General features: G+C 37.6%; 1 protein-coding gene across 3 annotated transcripts in view; it reads right to left on the reverse strand.

Moving 5' to 3' along the window:
* The window catches only part of LOC119553854 (venom dipeptidyl peptidase 4), a 74,083-nt gene that overhangs the window by 2,746 nt on the left and 57,934 nt on the right, over positions 1 to 13,403 (reverse strand). The window contains exons 2-5 of one of the 3 annotated variants that reach the window (XM_037864501.1): positions 10,195 to 10,304; positions 6,028 to 6,819; positions 1,199 to 1,456; positions 2 to 778 (exon numbers count right to left, since the gene is read on the reverse strand). In XM_037864501.1, the coding sequence (XP_037720429.1) occupies positions 2 to 778; positions 1,199 to 1,456; positions 6,028 to 6,819; positions 10,195 to 10,242 (1,875 nt within the window). In that variant the 5' untranslated portion in view covers positions 10,243 to 10,304. The remainder of the gene's footprint in view (position 1; positions 779 to 1,198; positions 1,457 to 6,027; positions 6,820 to 10,194; positions 10,305 to 13,403) is intronic. The other 2 variants (XM_037864503.1, XM_037864502.1) reach the window with 2 other exon arrangements.

Consider the following 13,403-nt stretch of genomic DNA (forward strand, 5'->3'; position numbering starts at 1 on the left):
CCACTTTTCTGTTAAGTCCGTCGAAGGTAACGACATAGGCGGCATTCTGGATGCGGTTCATCCAGATGGACAGTACGTTAGTGTCGTCCACCCAACTGACCACGGTGACGATATAGTCCGTTTCCGTATTGAGAGCCGGTGGCACCGGCATCTGGGTCAAGAAATGTTTACCTTCCACCGCACTTTCAAGATCGACCATCACTAGTTCCACCCGAGGATTGGAGGATCCAGCCTTGGGATAGGGGATCACCTGGTGCAGCGGATACTGATACCGCAGATCTCCAGCATCACCGTAGTAGGGGAAATTGATCAGATGCGTGGACGAGTCGTCGAACTTGATGAAGGCCAGTTGTTTGCCCGAGGGATTGAACCAGGTGGCCACATTGGAGCTGAACACCTCCTCCTCGTACACCCAATCGGGTATGCCATTGAGTACTTTTTCATTATCGTCACTGGTGAGAGCGATCTCCTGCTCCAAAGCACCCGTCTTATAGTACAGATTCCGATTAAAGTTGATCACCAGGGCATTTCCCACCGGCGACCATTGGACCATACTCAAGTACTGCTGCACATCTTCAATAGTCAGAGCAGTCAATGTTTTCGTATTCAAGTTGTACAGATCGTACTGGGCGAGGAAGCTGTACCGGAAGTTTTTCCGGTAGTTCTTCGCCAGTAGAAGAAACTGCCCATCGGCAGATTTCTCATACAGGACATAGTGCACGGCATTTTCTAGCAGGACGGTAGTTACTCCCGTCTTGGCATCGTACTCTATAATAGACTGCACCATGGGAAAAAAAATTGTTAGCATTAATAATAATAGCTCGGAGTGTATGCAAATGAATTTAAAAATTAAATCTACTTGAAAAATTAAAAAAATGGCTATAAAATAGTAAAAAAATACTATAAAATAGTAAAACTACTATAAAAATAATAAAAGTAGTATAAAACTACAATAAAATAGTAAAATGACTATGAAAATAGTAAAAATACTATGAAATATTAAAAATTTTAAGAAATGTAATGAGTATATTGTTTTCGTCGGAAGGAATGTAACAAGAAGAAGAAAGCATTTTCGACCCAAATTTTATTTTTATTGAAATTTGAAACAGAGTAATGGGTATCTGATAGTCGGGACACTTGACTATAGCGTTTCTCCTTGTTTTTTCTTAATTTAGCAACTCCTAAAAGTTCGACTCACCGTATTCTCCTTGTAAATCACACTGTTACCATTGCTCCAGCTGCCGTTAAAACGCTTGGCATACAGTTGACCGCTCAGCACATCTTCCAGATCAATGGCATTATTGGAGTTAGAACCTGAGTCGTCGGAATTGTCCTTTTCATCTGTACGAAGGATGAACACCAGGGCTGTGGCCAACAAAGCTACCGCTATTACCGCAGTCACAATGCTTAGGATTATCCGCACCCGACGCTTCTTCTCCTTGGTATGCATTAGATTCTGATTAAAGGAACAAAAATTCAACCGTTAGTACAAGAAAATATAAGGGTTGTTCTATACAAAATAATTAATCAAGTTTTGAAGTTGTAATTAGTTAATTATTTTAGAAACTTCGCAGTAAATAATGATCTTATATTTTCATCGACGAAGCCCTTAAGCTCTGATCAAAGGAATTACATTTGGAATTTATTTTTAATATTTCCTAAAAAAAATATTTTAAAGTTGTAAGTATCTATTTTCATACTTTTGTTCTCCGATTTTTTTTTATTTCTGATGTAGAAATTTTTTTTAATCAATGCATAGTCATAGAATATTGCTTAATTGTAATTTCTAGAACTACTGTCTCTATATTATAGGTTTTGTTCGCCAAAAAAAAAACTAGGAAATAAAGTAATTAAAGTGAGTTTAGTACGCAAATGAACTTTCGAAAAGGCATCCAGTGAGTTCGTTAACCCTTTTTTCAAGTAGGGAAACTGGCTTTCATTTCGTACGTACTTCATTTCCACATTTTCCATTCACATTTCTGTAATAAGCCACCTTCTGGGCTGACCAAAAAGAGCAACTTGGACAAGCCAAATTATAAGGCTCGAACGAAATGCGCACTTTGGCCAATTTGGATTCAATCTTTCTGCCTAATCAGCGACTCGAGACACGTATATATACTGTATATTATATGGAAAGTAACGCCGCGCATGCGCAATGACTCTTTCTTTTCCATCTCCAGTCACTCAAAGCGTTTCACTCAAATCGCTGAAAACAAAAGCAAAATGCATAGGAGATGCACGAAGAGATTGGGGATAAAGTTATGCATATATGTTATATAGGGACGGCAACCAAATGAGTAAGAAAGGTGGAGAGCGAAAATGAAAGTAGTTTTTTGTTAACCAGCTCCAGACTGGGTCGTCGATAACTGGTTTATGCTCTGGTCAGTATACTGAGTATAGGTAGATACGCAGGTAGGATCGTTGGTAAAAAAAAGGGGGGTAAGGGGGAACTCAGTGGTTCAAGCAATTGCGGCGTGACGTAATTAAATAAAGCCTCAATTTGCTTTTTTCGAATCGGGTTTATTTAATGGACTTGTTTGGGGGTTTTGCCCATTTGTTTCTTTTACATAATTTTACATTACGCGACTAAATAATTGAAGTTGTCCACACCCAAAAAGACAAAGAAATGAAGTGCTTTTGTTTTTTCTTCTCACTTTTTATTTAGCTCGGCTTCGATGTGATAATTGTGGTGTTGAAATCTATCATTAGATGGAATGCTTTATGATTTTGTTTATATATGTTTTCTGCTTTTTCTATTGTCGAGTCATGTCAATGGTTTTTTGGCAGAGCATGACAGTTTTTTGTGACTATTTAATGGGATTCATTTTTACGAGCTCAAGGTTATAAAAACAGGTTGTAGTTAAAGAAGGAATTGGAGACAACTGAATTTATCTGAAAAAATCTTAGCAATTAAATGGTTTTAAAATGTGCACCTTGAGCATAAGAAAAACATTTCTTTTAAGCCCCACCGAAAAAACCTTTATATTTAAAATTGGTTGCATATGTCTGAAAACTTGCTACTGTACGAAAGACAACAAGTTTGTATCACCAGTTATGTTATTTGTAGAGCTGCACAATAAAAACAGCTTGTTAGACACACCAATATAAAGATTTTATTATTGAGTACACCCCCAGAGTTCTAGAAAAACCAGTTCTTATAACCCAGCTCGACTGCACCTTTTGACATTAGTAGGTTTATATACAGAGTGCATAGTTGTAATGTTGCCAATTTATTCTATGCCTCGCAAAAATCGAAGCCCAAAAAGGCAAAAGTCAGAGGAAAAAGCCTTTGTACATGTTCCTTCCTCGAAAAATCAACGACACGTGTAGGGGATTCCCCACTGACCACGTAGCCACTCCCCAAATCTCTTGGATAATATATAGCCCTATGGAGGCACAACTGGCAACGTCGAAGACATGTTAGTTACAACTTTGCAGCATTTTATATGTTTCACCATGGCATATGCACACACAATTTATGGTTCCTCTTGGATTTCATTGCGATGGGGATTCGAGTTTGTGGGAACAAAGAAAACAGAATTTTATTTAAATTATAAGGGGGTTTCGTTTCGCAACTCCTTTAATTAGTTTTATTGTTTCCTAGGTATAACAGGTATAATGAAGGTGTAAAAGAACACATTTGAAAAATTATTAATAATCACAGAAATCTATGAATTATAAACTTATTATAAGTTAACATAAAACAAATACCAATATTATTGAGAAATCAATTTCTTATGATAATAATTAATATTTGAAATAAAGATATATAATGTTTAACCTTAAGTAAACTAATTTTAAGTTAATAATAACTAGAACATAGGTAATTGATATACACGGTATCACATTTGGTTATTAATAAATACTAAACAATAATTACACATGACTGACATATTGAACCTTACATCCCAATCCTGAGAGAGTATTTAAGCTTCCACAAAGACAAGGAAATACTGATATACCAGCTCTTTCATTTCTAGAAATGTTATTCATTGGTCTAACGCTTGACCAACTCCAATCATATCAATGTCCATTCAGACTTTTTTTGGCTTGATTGTTTTGGGATTTCCCATTGAACTCGCTGCACAATATGGCGCAATTAGTCGGCTACCTGTACACACCTCTCACTCTACTTGCCAGACATCGATTCATTTAATAAACATGAAATGGAAAGGTTTTTGAGAGCACAGTTTTCGCTTTATCCCTCGGCGGAACAGGAATCATTTGCTAGACTTCCGGCAATTAGTTGGAGTTTTGCCAGTAAAGATATATGGAATTTTTCACCCGTGTTGCACCACATGTCGTATACTTGTTTTTTGTTCATCCTCTTATCTTGCCATTTTGCTGTTAGGACATAATCGCCTCGACGTGAGGGGCCTGACAACTATTTGAGCGCCTTAAACAGGACAACACAAAAAAATTGACGACCTCTTGTCTGTCCTGGGGGCTGAGTTTTTTATATCTGGCTTCTTTTCTCTGCTGTCGTTTGGCTTTTTATTAAACTGCCCTCCGAAATTAATTAATTTGCTTGGTCCTGGGTGTGTTTTCTCCCCGGGGGTTCCCCTTTTCTCATCTTTTCGTTACGCTGCTAATTGTGCTCTCATTTTAACGTGTTTAATTAATTAGCTACATGCGTAAAATGAGCTGGGGGCTAGACATAATTAAATTGTGTCTAGTGGAAATTAAGTTCTAGTTAGTCAGTGATTAAGGTGTGAGAAATGGGGAACTGGTTTGTAAAAGATGTTAAACATAAAGGTATATCCCATTTAGGGACTAATAAATAGTCAATCCCTTCCCAAAAAGGCAAGGATATATAAAGTAAATAAAGGTGCAGTTATAAATAACAAAATGAAATTTGTACCCTTATATCTAAAGTAATATCTTTAATTTATTCCATCTTTCATTCCAAAAAAAATTTACCTATTTAATCAAAGGGCACATTTTTTCTCTCATTCAAGTTCTGTAGAAAGTGTATTATAATTATTATTCTATTGTGTACGTGCACATTACTGAATTCCAAAATCATGTCCTGCCTTTCATTGGCCACCTGTTGATGGGAAACCACAGAGTGTGATAAAGGACATACCCAACTCCCACTAAGCCACAAAACCCACCCCCATTTTCGATTGATATATTAGCTGCTCATCTCTCCATTCATCTTGTGTTATCACAATGGCCATTGTGGTCAATCAGCGGCTCGTTTTCGCACTCATGGACAAATCAATTTAATTACTGAACACCCAGAGCCTCCAAGCACTTTGCCAAATGTTGGCCAATCGACAGGCGATGTTGAGGCCTGTGTTTGCTTGGCTCCATGAAGTGTTGTCAGTTTGGATATATTCCAAACCTACTAAAATCAAATTTGTTTTGGTTTAAGTATGCTGACAAAATGAAATATACATTCTATTAGCAGCAAAGTGTCTTTTATTTTCCTACTCCCTAATTATTGATTTTCACAATACCAGAATTTAAAGATCATTTAGTAAACTGCAATATAATCTGGTGAAAAAATTATCGTGTAAATGATGCTTTAAATTTGTATGTATAAAATGTTTTAACGCTTTTTCGGTTATGATATTCCTTGCCAATTTTATCCTTTTACAACCCTTATCATTTTGATAAATTCAAAATTTAAAAAAATGATATTTCAATAATAACATTTTACATTATATCTAATATAAATCGAAGAAAACTAGAACTTAAATCATGTTTACAGATTTTATTGTACGATTAAGTTTTGAAGGGATAAAGTTAAAGAAACACCATTTCTCAATATCAAGTTAACATTATTCAATGGTAAAAATGATATTTAATAAAGTTACCATTTGTATATTTTTGTGTGGACTGGACATTACGAAAGTATATCCTTTATGGCTAAACGGAAATTAGTCTCCGAAGTAATAAGCCTAAGTCATTTAGGATAGTGCCAACTCATACATAGATTACCAGTTTCCTCAAGAAGACCATAGGGTAGCCATGGTTTTTGTGTTCCAAGAACCTGGTCATCTCTGAAATCCGCCGTCTTACCTTGAACCGCGACATGCCCTCCCCAAAGCTGCCGGCACTGGTCCCGTCGTCGTCCTCCAGACTGCTCCCGCCGCCCAGCATGGACTCGTGCAGCTTGGCGCTCGTCCGCCGCCCCACGGCGGCCTTGTAGTAGTAGGGCGGATGCTGGTGCCGCCCCACGCCCCCGCCCACGCCCACGCCGCCGCTCCCTCCCAGTGCCACGCCCACATTGGCGGCGGTATTGCTGGCGGTGGCGGTGGCGATGACTGAATCCTCGTAGCCCATCAGTTCGATGGATGGATGTTCGCATTTGCAGCGGTGCGGCGGTGTGCGATGTCCATGCTGGTGGTGTGGATGCGGATGTGGGTGGATGTGGGAGTGTAGGGAGTGCGGATGTTGCTGCTGCTGCTGCTGCTGGTGTTGCTGCCTGCTTTTGTTGCCATTGTGGTGGCTGTGACTGTTGCTGCCACTTTGATGGGGCGGCTGAGGTGGCGGCGGTATGTCTGCGGGCGTTATATAGATTTTGCCACCCATATTGTCGCCACCCGTCTGCTTGCTGGGCCAATGGAACTCATCAAATTCGCTTGAGCTGTTGGTCAGTTGATGTTGCAGCTGTTGGTGTTGCTGCTGCTGATGTTGCTGCTGCTGATGTTGCTGCTGCTGATGTTGCTGCTGTTCCCACTGCAATTGTCTTTGCTGCTGTCGCAGGCAGCTTTGTTGTTGCTGCTGGTGTTGCTGATGTTGCTGCTGTTGCTTGTGGAAGCGATAATATTGATGACGTGCAGCTGCATTGGCAGTGGCTGGCAGATGATACTTGTTGTTTTTTTTCGGCGGGGAGAAAAGGAACACACATAAAATTGGTTTGTGGACAGCATCCTGTTAAAACGCTTTCTCTGTGTGTGGATACTGCATATGGTGTACATGGTGGTTGTTCGTGTGCAATTGTGGGTGGTTCTAGGTGGTTGTAGGTGGTTCTTGGGCTCAAAGCAAAAAGACATCCAACGGCAAACACAAATTGAGGCGCCAACAAAGGGGTAAGCATTAACTACAAGACGGAACACAACACAAAGGATACAAAACAACATGGCAGATTTCTTTTTCAACCTCTGAACTGGTTGGTGAACTTATAAGGTTTTATAAGAGGACTTAAAGTACGATTCTTAAGGCTTCCACAAAGGAGTTCTTTTGTATGCATAAGATGGCAAACAAATATTATGGATCTCAGTAACAACAGAGAACTTTATTAATTTTAATAAAAATATATGTAAGACATTTTATTAAATCAAAATATTTTAGCCTCTACAAGTTTAAGATATCTTAAGAATCGTTTACATTTTACATAGTGTTTATAACTACTTAAAAATATTCAAACTATGGTTCTTAAAAGCCAGTAAACAAAAATTGGCATACTATTAAACAGAGTTATTAAAAACGTGCAGAAGAACATTAAACTCAAATTGTAAAATATAACTTAAGTTCATAAAGTAATTTTAATCTTCAAGATATATTCGCAATCAGATAAGTGCTTTAGCAATTGAGGGTTTGGCATAAGTAAATTAAAGTAGTGCAAAGAAAGTTTCGCCAACTACTTAGTTTCCCTCAACATTTCCACCTCAACAAATTAGATCAACAAGAATTCTTTAATCCCCCAACGCAAAAGCCACGGAAACTAAGTTATGAAATGAAATTTGCGCCAAAGTCGAGTTAAAGTAAATAACAAAATCAAACTTAAAACGAGCCAAAAACTATGGCAGTGCGGGCCAAAATAAAAATAGAAGAAAAACCCAACGAAAAAATCCAAATAAAACGAATTTGGATGAACGAAAAATGGACCTAGTGAGTTTTTTGCGCCAAATACATTAGCTCGATTTGGTTTGGCGAGTGCGGTGCTCACCGCAATTATTTAATTACACTCGGGTAGTACGTAACTGAGGCTCCTGGCCAACTCCCGCCGGATTTTTGGGTTTAATCAAAGAGCCAACCAAGTCAAGCACAACACAAAGAGCGCCCCGAACGGCTGAGCGAAACTTTTGTTGCAACTTTTCGGTGCAGCCAAGCAAATCGAGGCGCGACCCCTGACCCCTGCGATGCGGGAGGGGGGGACGAGGAGTAGAAAATAGGGGTATTGGGCAAGGGAAAGGTTTGAGGTGGCAAAGGGGACAATGAAGTGGCGCCCACATGCAGGCGACCCCACTTTACTTACATTCAGAAACTACCCGATTCGTATCGCTAATGATGATCAAATAACGACCAAATGTCGACCGCCTCGCTCTCAAACACACTGGCACTGAGAGAAAAAATTGGCTTAAAATGAATATTATAAAAAATAGAAATATCTCATTATATTGCAGTTTTCTCCCCTTCAATCAGTTTCACTTGATTGCTAGCCTAATAACATTTTGAATTGTTTTATTCTGCTTTCTTCTTCTTTTTTACTAAAAAATTAAACAAAGAGTGGAAAGAAATGTTTTTTTATAAAGAAGTATCATCTAGACTTTAAGTAAATGGAAAAATATTGTTGCACTTGGTTTTTATTTTGATATTCAAATTTACAAAAACAAAACAAGTAAAATACCTCGAATTTTTTTTTAAAATTAAATTGGAGTGGACTTGAGCTTCCAACCTACTTTAGTTCAGTGAGGTATCTGCGACACCCAGAAGAATAGTGATGTAGCTACTTCAGACATATCTTTTAACACTCTCCAACCGATTGTTATAAAAGTTTTATCGAAATTCGTTTGGTATAACTCTGTTTTTTCTCCCAGTGTAGCTTCTCATAGACACAGACAAAGCGGACACAAAATCGTTAGCCCACTTGGCAGGGCACCAGCAAAATTTTTGCACTCTCGCCCTTTAACTGTGTCACGGCTTCTTTCTCCCTATATCTCCAGTCGCCCAGCCCCCTACATACGACCCCCTACAATCTTCCGATGTCGTCTGGCGTAATGAGCAGTCCTTCGGTTCTCTTTCATGGAGAAAGGGGTTCGGATGTACACAAATGATATGTAAATACCAAACAATTTGCCCTGAGCAGTCTGGGCTGGCTGCTTTGAGGTCCTATTTGATTAGTGCTTGATCAGTGCGCCAAAAAGTAGGCAGCGTTTGCTTGATTTTTGGCAGCCTATCTGAAGGATACTCTGGTAACATGGTAACGAATCATGTTAATTGAGCCTGGCAGCGCCAAAGTGTTGTCATAACTGAGATGTTATTGAGTTGCATAAAAAGAGGGTCAAGAGTTCGTGGAATTTATCTTTGTGTCTTTAAAGAAACATGTATAGATATATTTGTTTGAGGTTTCTCAATTTTACACACATTTAGGAGTATATAAAATATTTCTAGGAATAGTTTCATAACTCTTTAAAAGGTAGTTTGAGTTTTTCACTACTTGAAAGTTTTAGAACACATAATGTCTACTCAATAATAATTCTAAAAATCTTCTTTAATCTTCTCCTCTTGTGCTAACCCATGGGAAACATACTATTCCTTTTGGCTGGCCCCGAACAACATTTTCATTTCAATGAGAATACCAAAATTAGAATGCGTAGCCATAATAAATTATATTTTTTGACACACAAACCCGCAGAGCAATCTGTATTTGGGTGTGTGCGTACGTGTGGCAAACACCTAAATGTAGGCAATAAAATTTCTACAAAATAACCAAATGCATAAATATGTTTTAAGTGCTACGTGAATAAGGCCCAGAATTGCCTTAAATATGCCCATAATTTATGCAAAAAATAACACACACACACATAGAAAAATGACTGTGGAAAAAATGAATATTCAAACAGAAAGGGAATGTGGTATCACCTAACCACTTATTATGCCCTCATCCCATCTTCAAAAGGGCAACTACATATGAAATATGCAGCACAAACAATGGTTTTCGGTAAATATACGGATCAAAATGCAACCAAAAATCGGTCTGCAAAAATCATAGCAAATATATATCATGCCAGCAATCAAATACTGAATATGTAAATAAAAGTTGATACTTAAATTGCGTAGGATCAAAGGGTTTCATAACCTTTCAATATTCATAGTTGTAAAAGCTTTAAAAGCATGCTACATATTTTGTGTAAATAATGTGTGAATTGTGCGGATTTGTTTGGAGTAACTCGGGTTTTTTTTTTTGGTTTTATTATTATTATAGAGGGGGTATAAAGTTTGTTAAAAAACATTACATACCTGATCGCTTTGTGCTGTTTCAGTAACCGAAACATCATTACCAGACATTTTATCGGATTTTAATTACTCAACTTTCCGCGTCTAACTTTGCATTAAGCTTTATTTTGTAGCTGCATTAAAAAAGAAATAAAAAAAAGTTTTATTTATATAAAAACAAATTTATTGGATATTTCATTCAGTTTCCAGTTCGGCAATTCTCGTTTCTGCATTCCGCGAATATTTCTTCGACATTTGTACGTATTTGTTCTGACATTTTAGCAATGATTTATTGCCCACATTTTATTTGCACTTCACATACTTTTAAAAAAATGTTCACATCTGTTTTCAAACATTTTTATTTTGTGGATGTTTTTCATCGGCATTCTAATTGTGGTCTAAATTGATTTGTGTTAAGTTTTACAAGTTTTTATTTTGGGGTTATGGCATTTGTTGGTTAAAGTCTTGTACTCAGTTTTTTTTTAGTTTTTAAAGTCGTTGGTTTTATGTAATAAGAGGGGGCCCCACTTGCTGAATATATTTAATATTCCATTCCTTTGATGCCACATGTTCACCAAGGCAACCCAAGTAATTTATCCCAAGAAAATAACTGCTGCCTGTCACTTAATGCAAATTAAACAATTTAAATGAGCAAACAAACAAACCGAGAAACCAAGGAAATCCGAATTGAGGAAGAAACGAAGGCGAACCAAGAAGTTTTTGTGGCAGCCACACAAAAAACGCAGACAGCCCAACTGCGCATTGCACATAACTCGTAACTCATACGCCCCGTTGTACACTGGGAATGGTCGCGTTTATAAACGTTTGTTTGCCCGCTTGTTTGTTTGTTTGTTTGTCAGTTGGTTTGTTTGCCCGCCTGGCTGCGGTTTTTCAATTGTCAGTGCCAAAGCGAACGAAGCGAACCCAAGAGCCCAAAAAAACAGAGGAAAACGTTCGGGGAAAAAGTTGAAAAAAAAGTAAAATAAATAAGAAATACCAAATAAATTGAATTGCGTAGCCGACTATAAAGAGACAGACAGCGTAGGTGAGTGGAGCAAAGCCAACTGGAAGCGAAGATAAAAGCACAGCATCCCCCAGGGGGAATGGTAACGAAAAATACAAAAAAAAAACACAAGCAAACAAAAACAGAGCAGGACAAATGTGATAAATGTGCTGCGACCTTTGTGGTAATGTGCATAAAATATATTTCTAAATTGTCAAATGGCAGATAGCGGCCAAGAAAAACTTTGAAGTTGTCGAAAGAGGTCAGAATACAAGATGTGCTTGTACTTCGATTATCTGGATTTTCCATTTGGAGCAGATGCTAAAAGCTTTTCTGTCTTCAATGGCTTGAATTTCTTTGAGTTTTGTTTCCAGACTTTACAATATAATAGCTCATTCATAAAACTTTAGCCATAGATGTAAAAATAAATTTAAAATGGGAGATTAGGTGGTGACATTTTATTAGCTGGCATTGCATTTTGTCAAATACAAACTATATTTAGTTTTCTTTTTTTAAAGACTCATAAGATTTTTAAATTTCTGTAGGTTAAAATATTATTAAATTGATTATCAAACCAAAAGCTTTACTTGCATTGTTTTAAAATCTTTAAAAATAAAATGGTTCGGCTTAAAGAACCTAAATACACCACTTTAATTCCTAACGACTGCCCATCCATTAAGTAAATTTACTGCTGACCAAGGATAACAAGTATGTATTTGTCGAAAAAGGGCCATTTAAGTTCCTTAACTTGCGGTTGAACCGGAATTTGATGTCCTTTAGTGGCGGTCACATCTGTGGGGCTGCCAAAATGCATTAAATATTAATGAGTTTAAAAGCGGCCAGTAATTTGTTTGTCCCAGAATGAGGGATAAGCCATGCTCAACTGACAAATCGCCGGTTTATTGATATAGGAGCCACGACTACGCCCTCCCCATTCGAATTTTCCTTCTGTGGAACTTGTCTGCTAATCCAACAGATGCAATGTGCTCGACGAACTATTTGATTTTTCATTTGTGCATTTGTCAAGTGCGAGAACAAGAAATTGCAAGTGGCAACCGACAGGCAGCGGATGGTCAAACAAACAAACGTTGGGGAAAATAGGGTGGGGAATAGGGGAAAAAGCCAACAGAAGTTTCATCAATTTTACACAATCCACTTAACTTGAAAAGCCAGAGGGCAGTCACTCACAGAAAGCGGAAAGGATAGAGATCCGGGGACGAGTATTCTCTATACTTTTCAATTCATTTGAATTTCTGTTGGGGGAAGGGGGAATTTCAGTACTCGGAGCTAATTAGTTTCCTGAGATATATTTCAAATTTCATATTTGGAAAACAAAAAAAATATATATTTAGATAATACTTCGGTTTTGAAAATTATTATAGGGATACGTTGCAATTTATTACCAAGATATTCCATAAAATCCTTAGAAATATAGGAATCACATTTATTTTAGAACATATTAGGATTTCATCAATTTGGACATGCGAATTTTATACTTAAGCATTGTGAAGACCACTATGGCGTTAATAAACATATATGCAGACACTATTAAAACACATTCTACACCATTTCTTTTGGCGGGATTTAGTAAAAATTTTACCAAACCAGTTAGTAAGTTGGACACTATAAAGTGGGTAAGTCCATTCATATTGAGGCATCTGACATAGGTTGGTAGGTTTTCGATTTCATTATCAGTATTTCTTCTAAGCTCCAAAAGCAGAAAGCTTTTTCTAGCAGATGATTTTGATAGCAGCAATTCAAAAACAAAAGCATAAATAAGAATCAAGCTCACGCTAATAGCAAACACCCAGATAACATAGCCGAAATTGAAGGTTACACGACAGATATCCCATAAAGGGATAGTTAGGAGAGCTACAACCCAGCTGATAAGAGAAATTCTTAGCATTTTTTTCAACTTGCTGCAAAACTGGTTATAACTTAGGTGATCATCATCAGTATACCACTTGGCGAAGCACATACTCAGCATATAGAGCGCTGCACAGCCGTTAAGGGAACTCAAACCTTCGCGATTGGCACTGATAAATCCCAGTCTCTTTTCCTCATACTCCATCACCAAATCCGAAATACCCAACTGGAGTACTAGTTCATGGAGGGAAAGCAATCCTAAAGAAAGTCCCAGCAGCTGTTTATCCGACTTAGCTAATAAGCTATATACACTGCCCAGCAGTTTGGTAAATCCCAAAATAAAGAAAGCATTTAAATCGCGGCC

This window comes from Drosophila subpulchrella, chromosome 3L, assembly GCF_014743375.2.
Source record: "Drosophila subpulchrella strain 33 F10 #4 breed RU33 chromosome 3L, RU_Dsub_v1.1 Primary Assembly, whole genome shotgun sequence".
NCBI classification, from domain to species: Eukaryota; Metazoa; Arthropoda; class Insecta; order Diptera; family Drosophilidae; genus Drosophila; species Drosophila subpulchrella.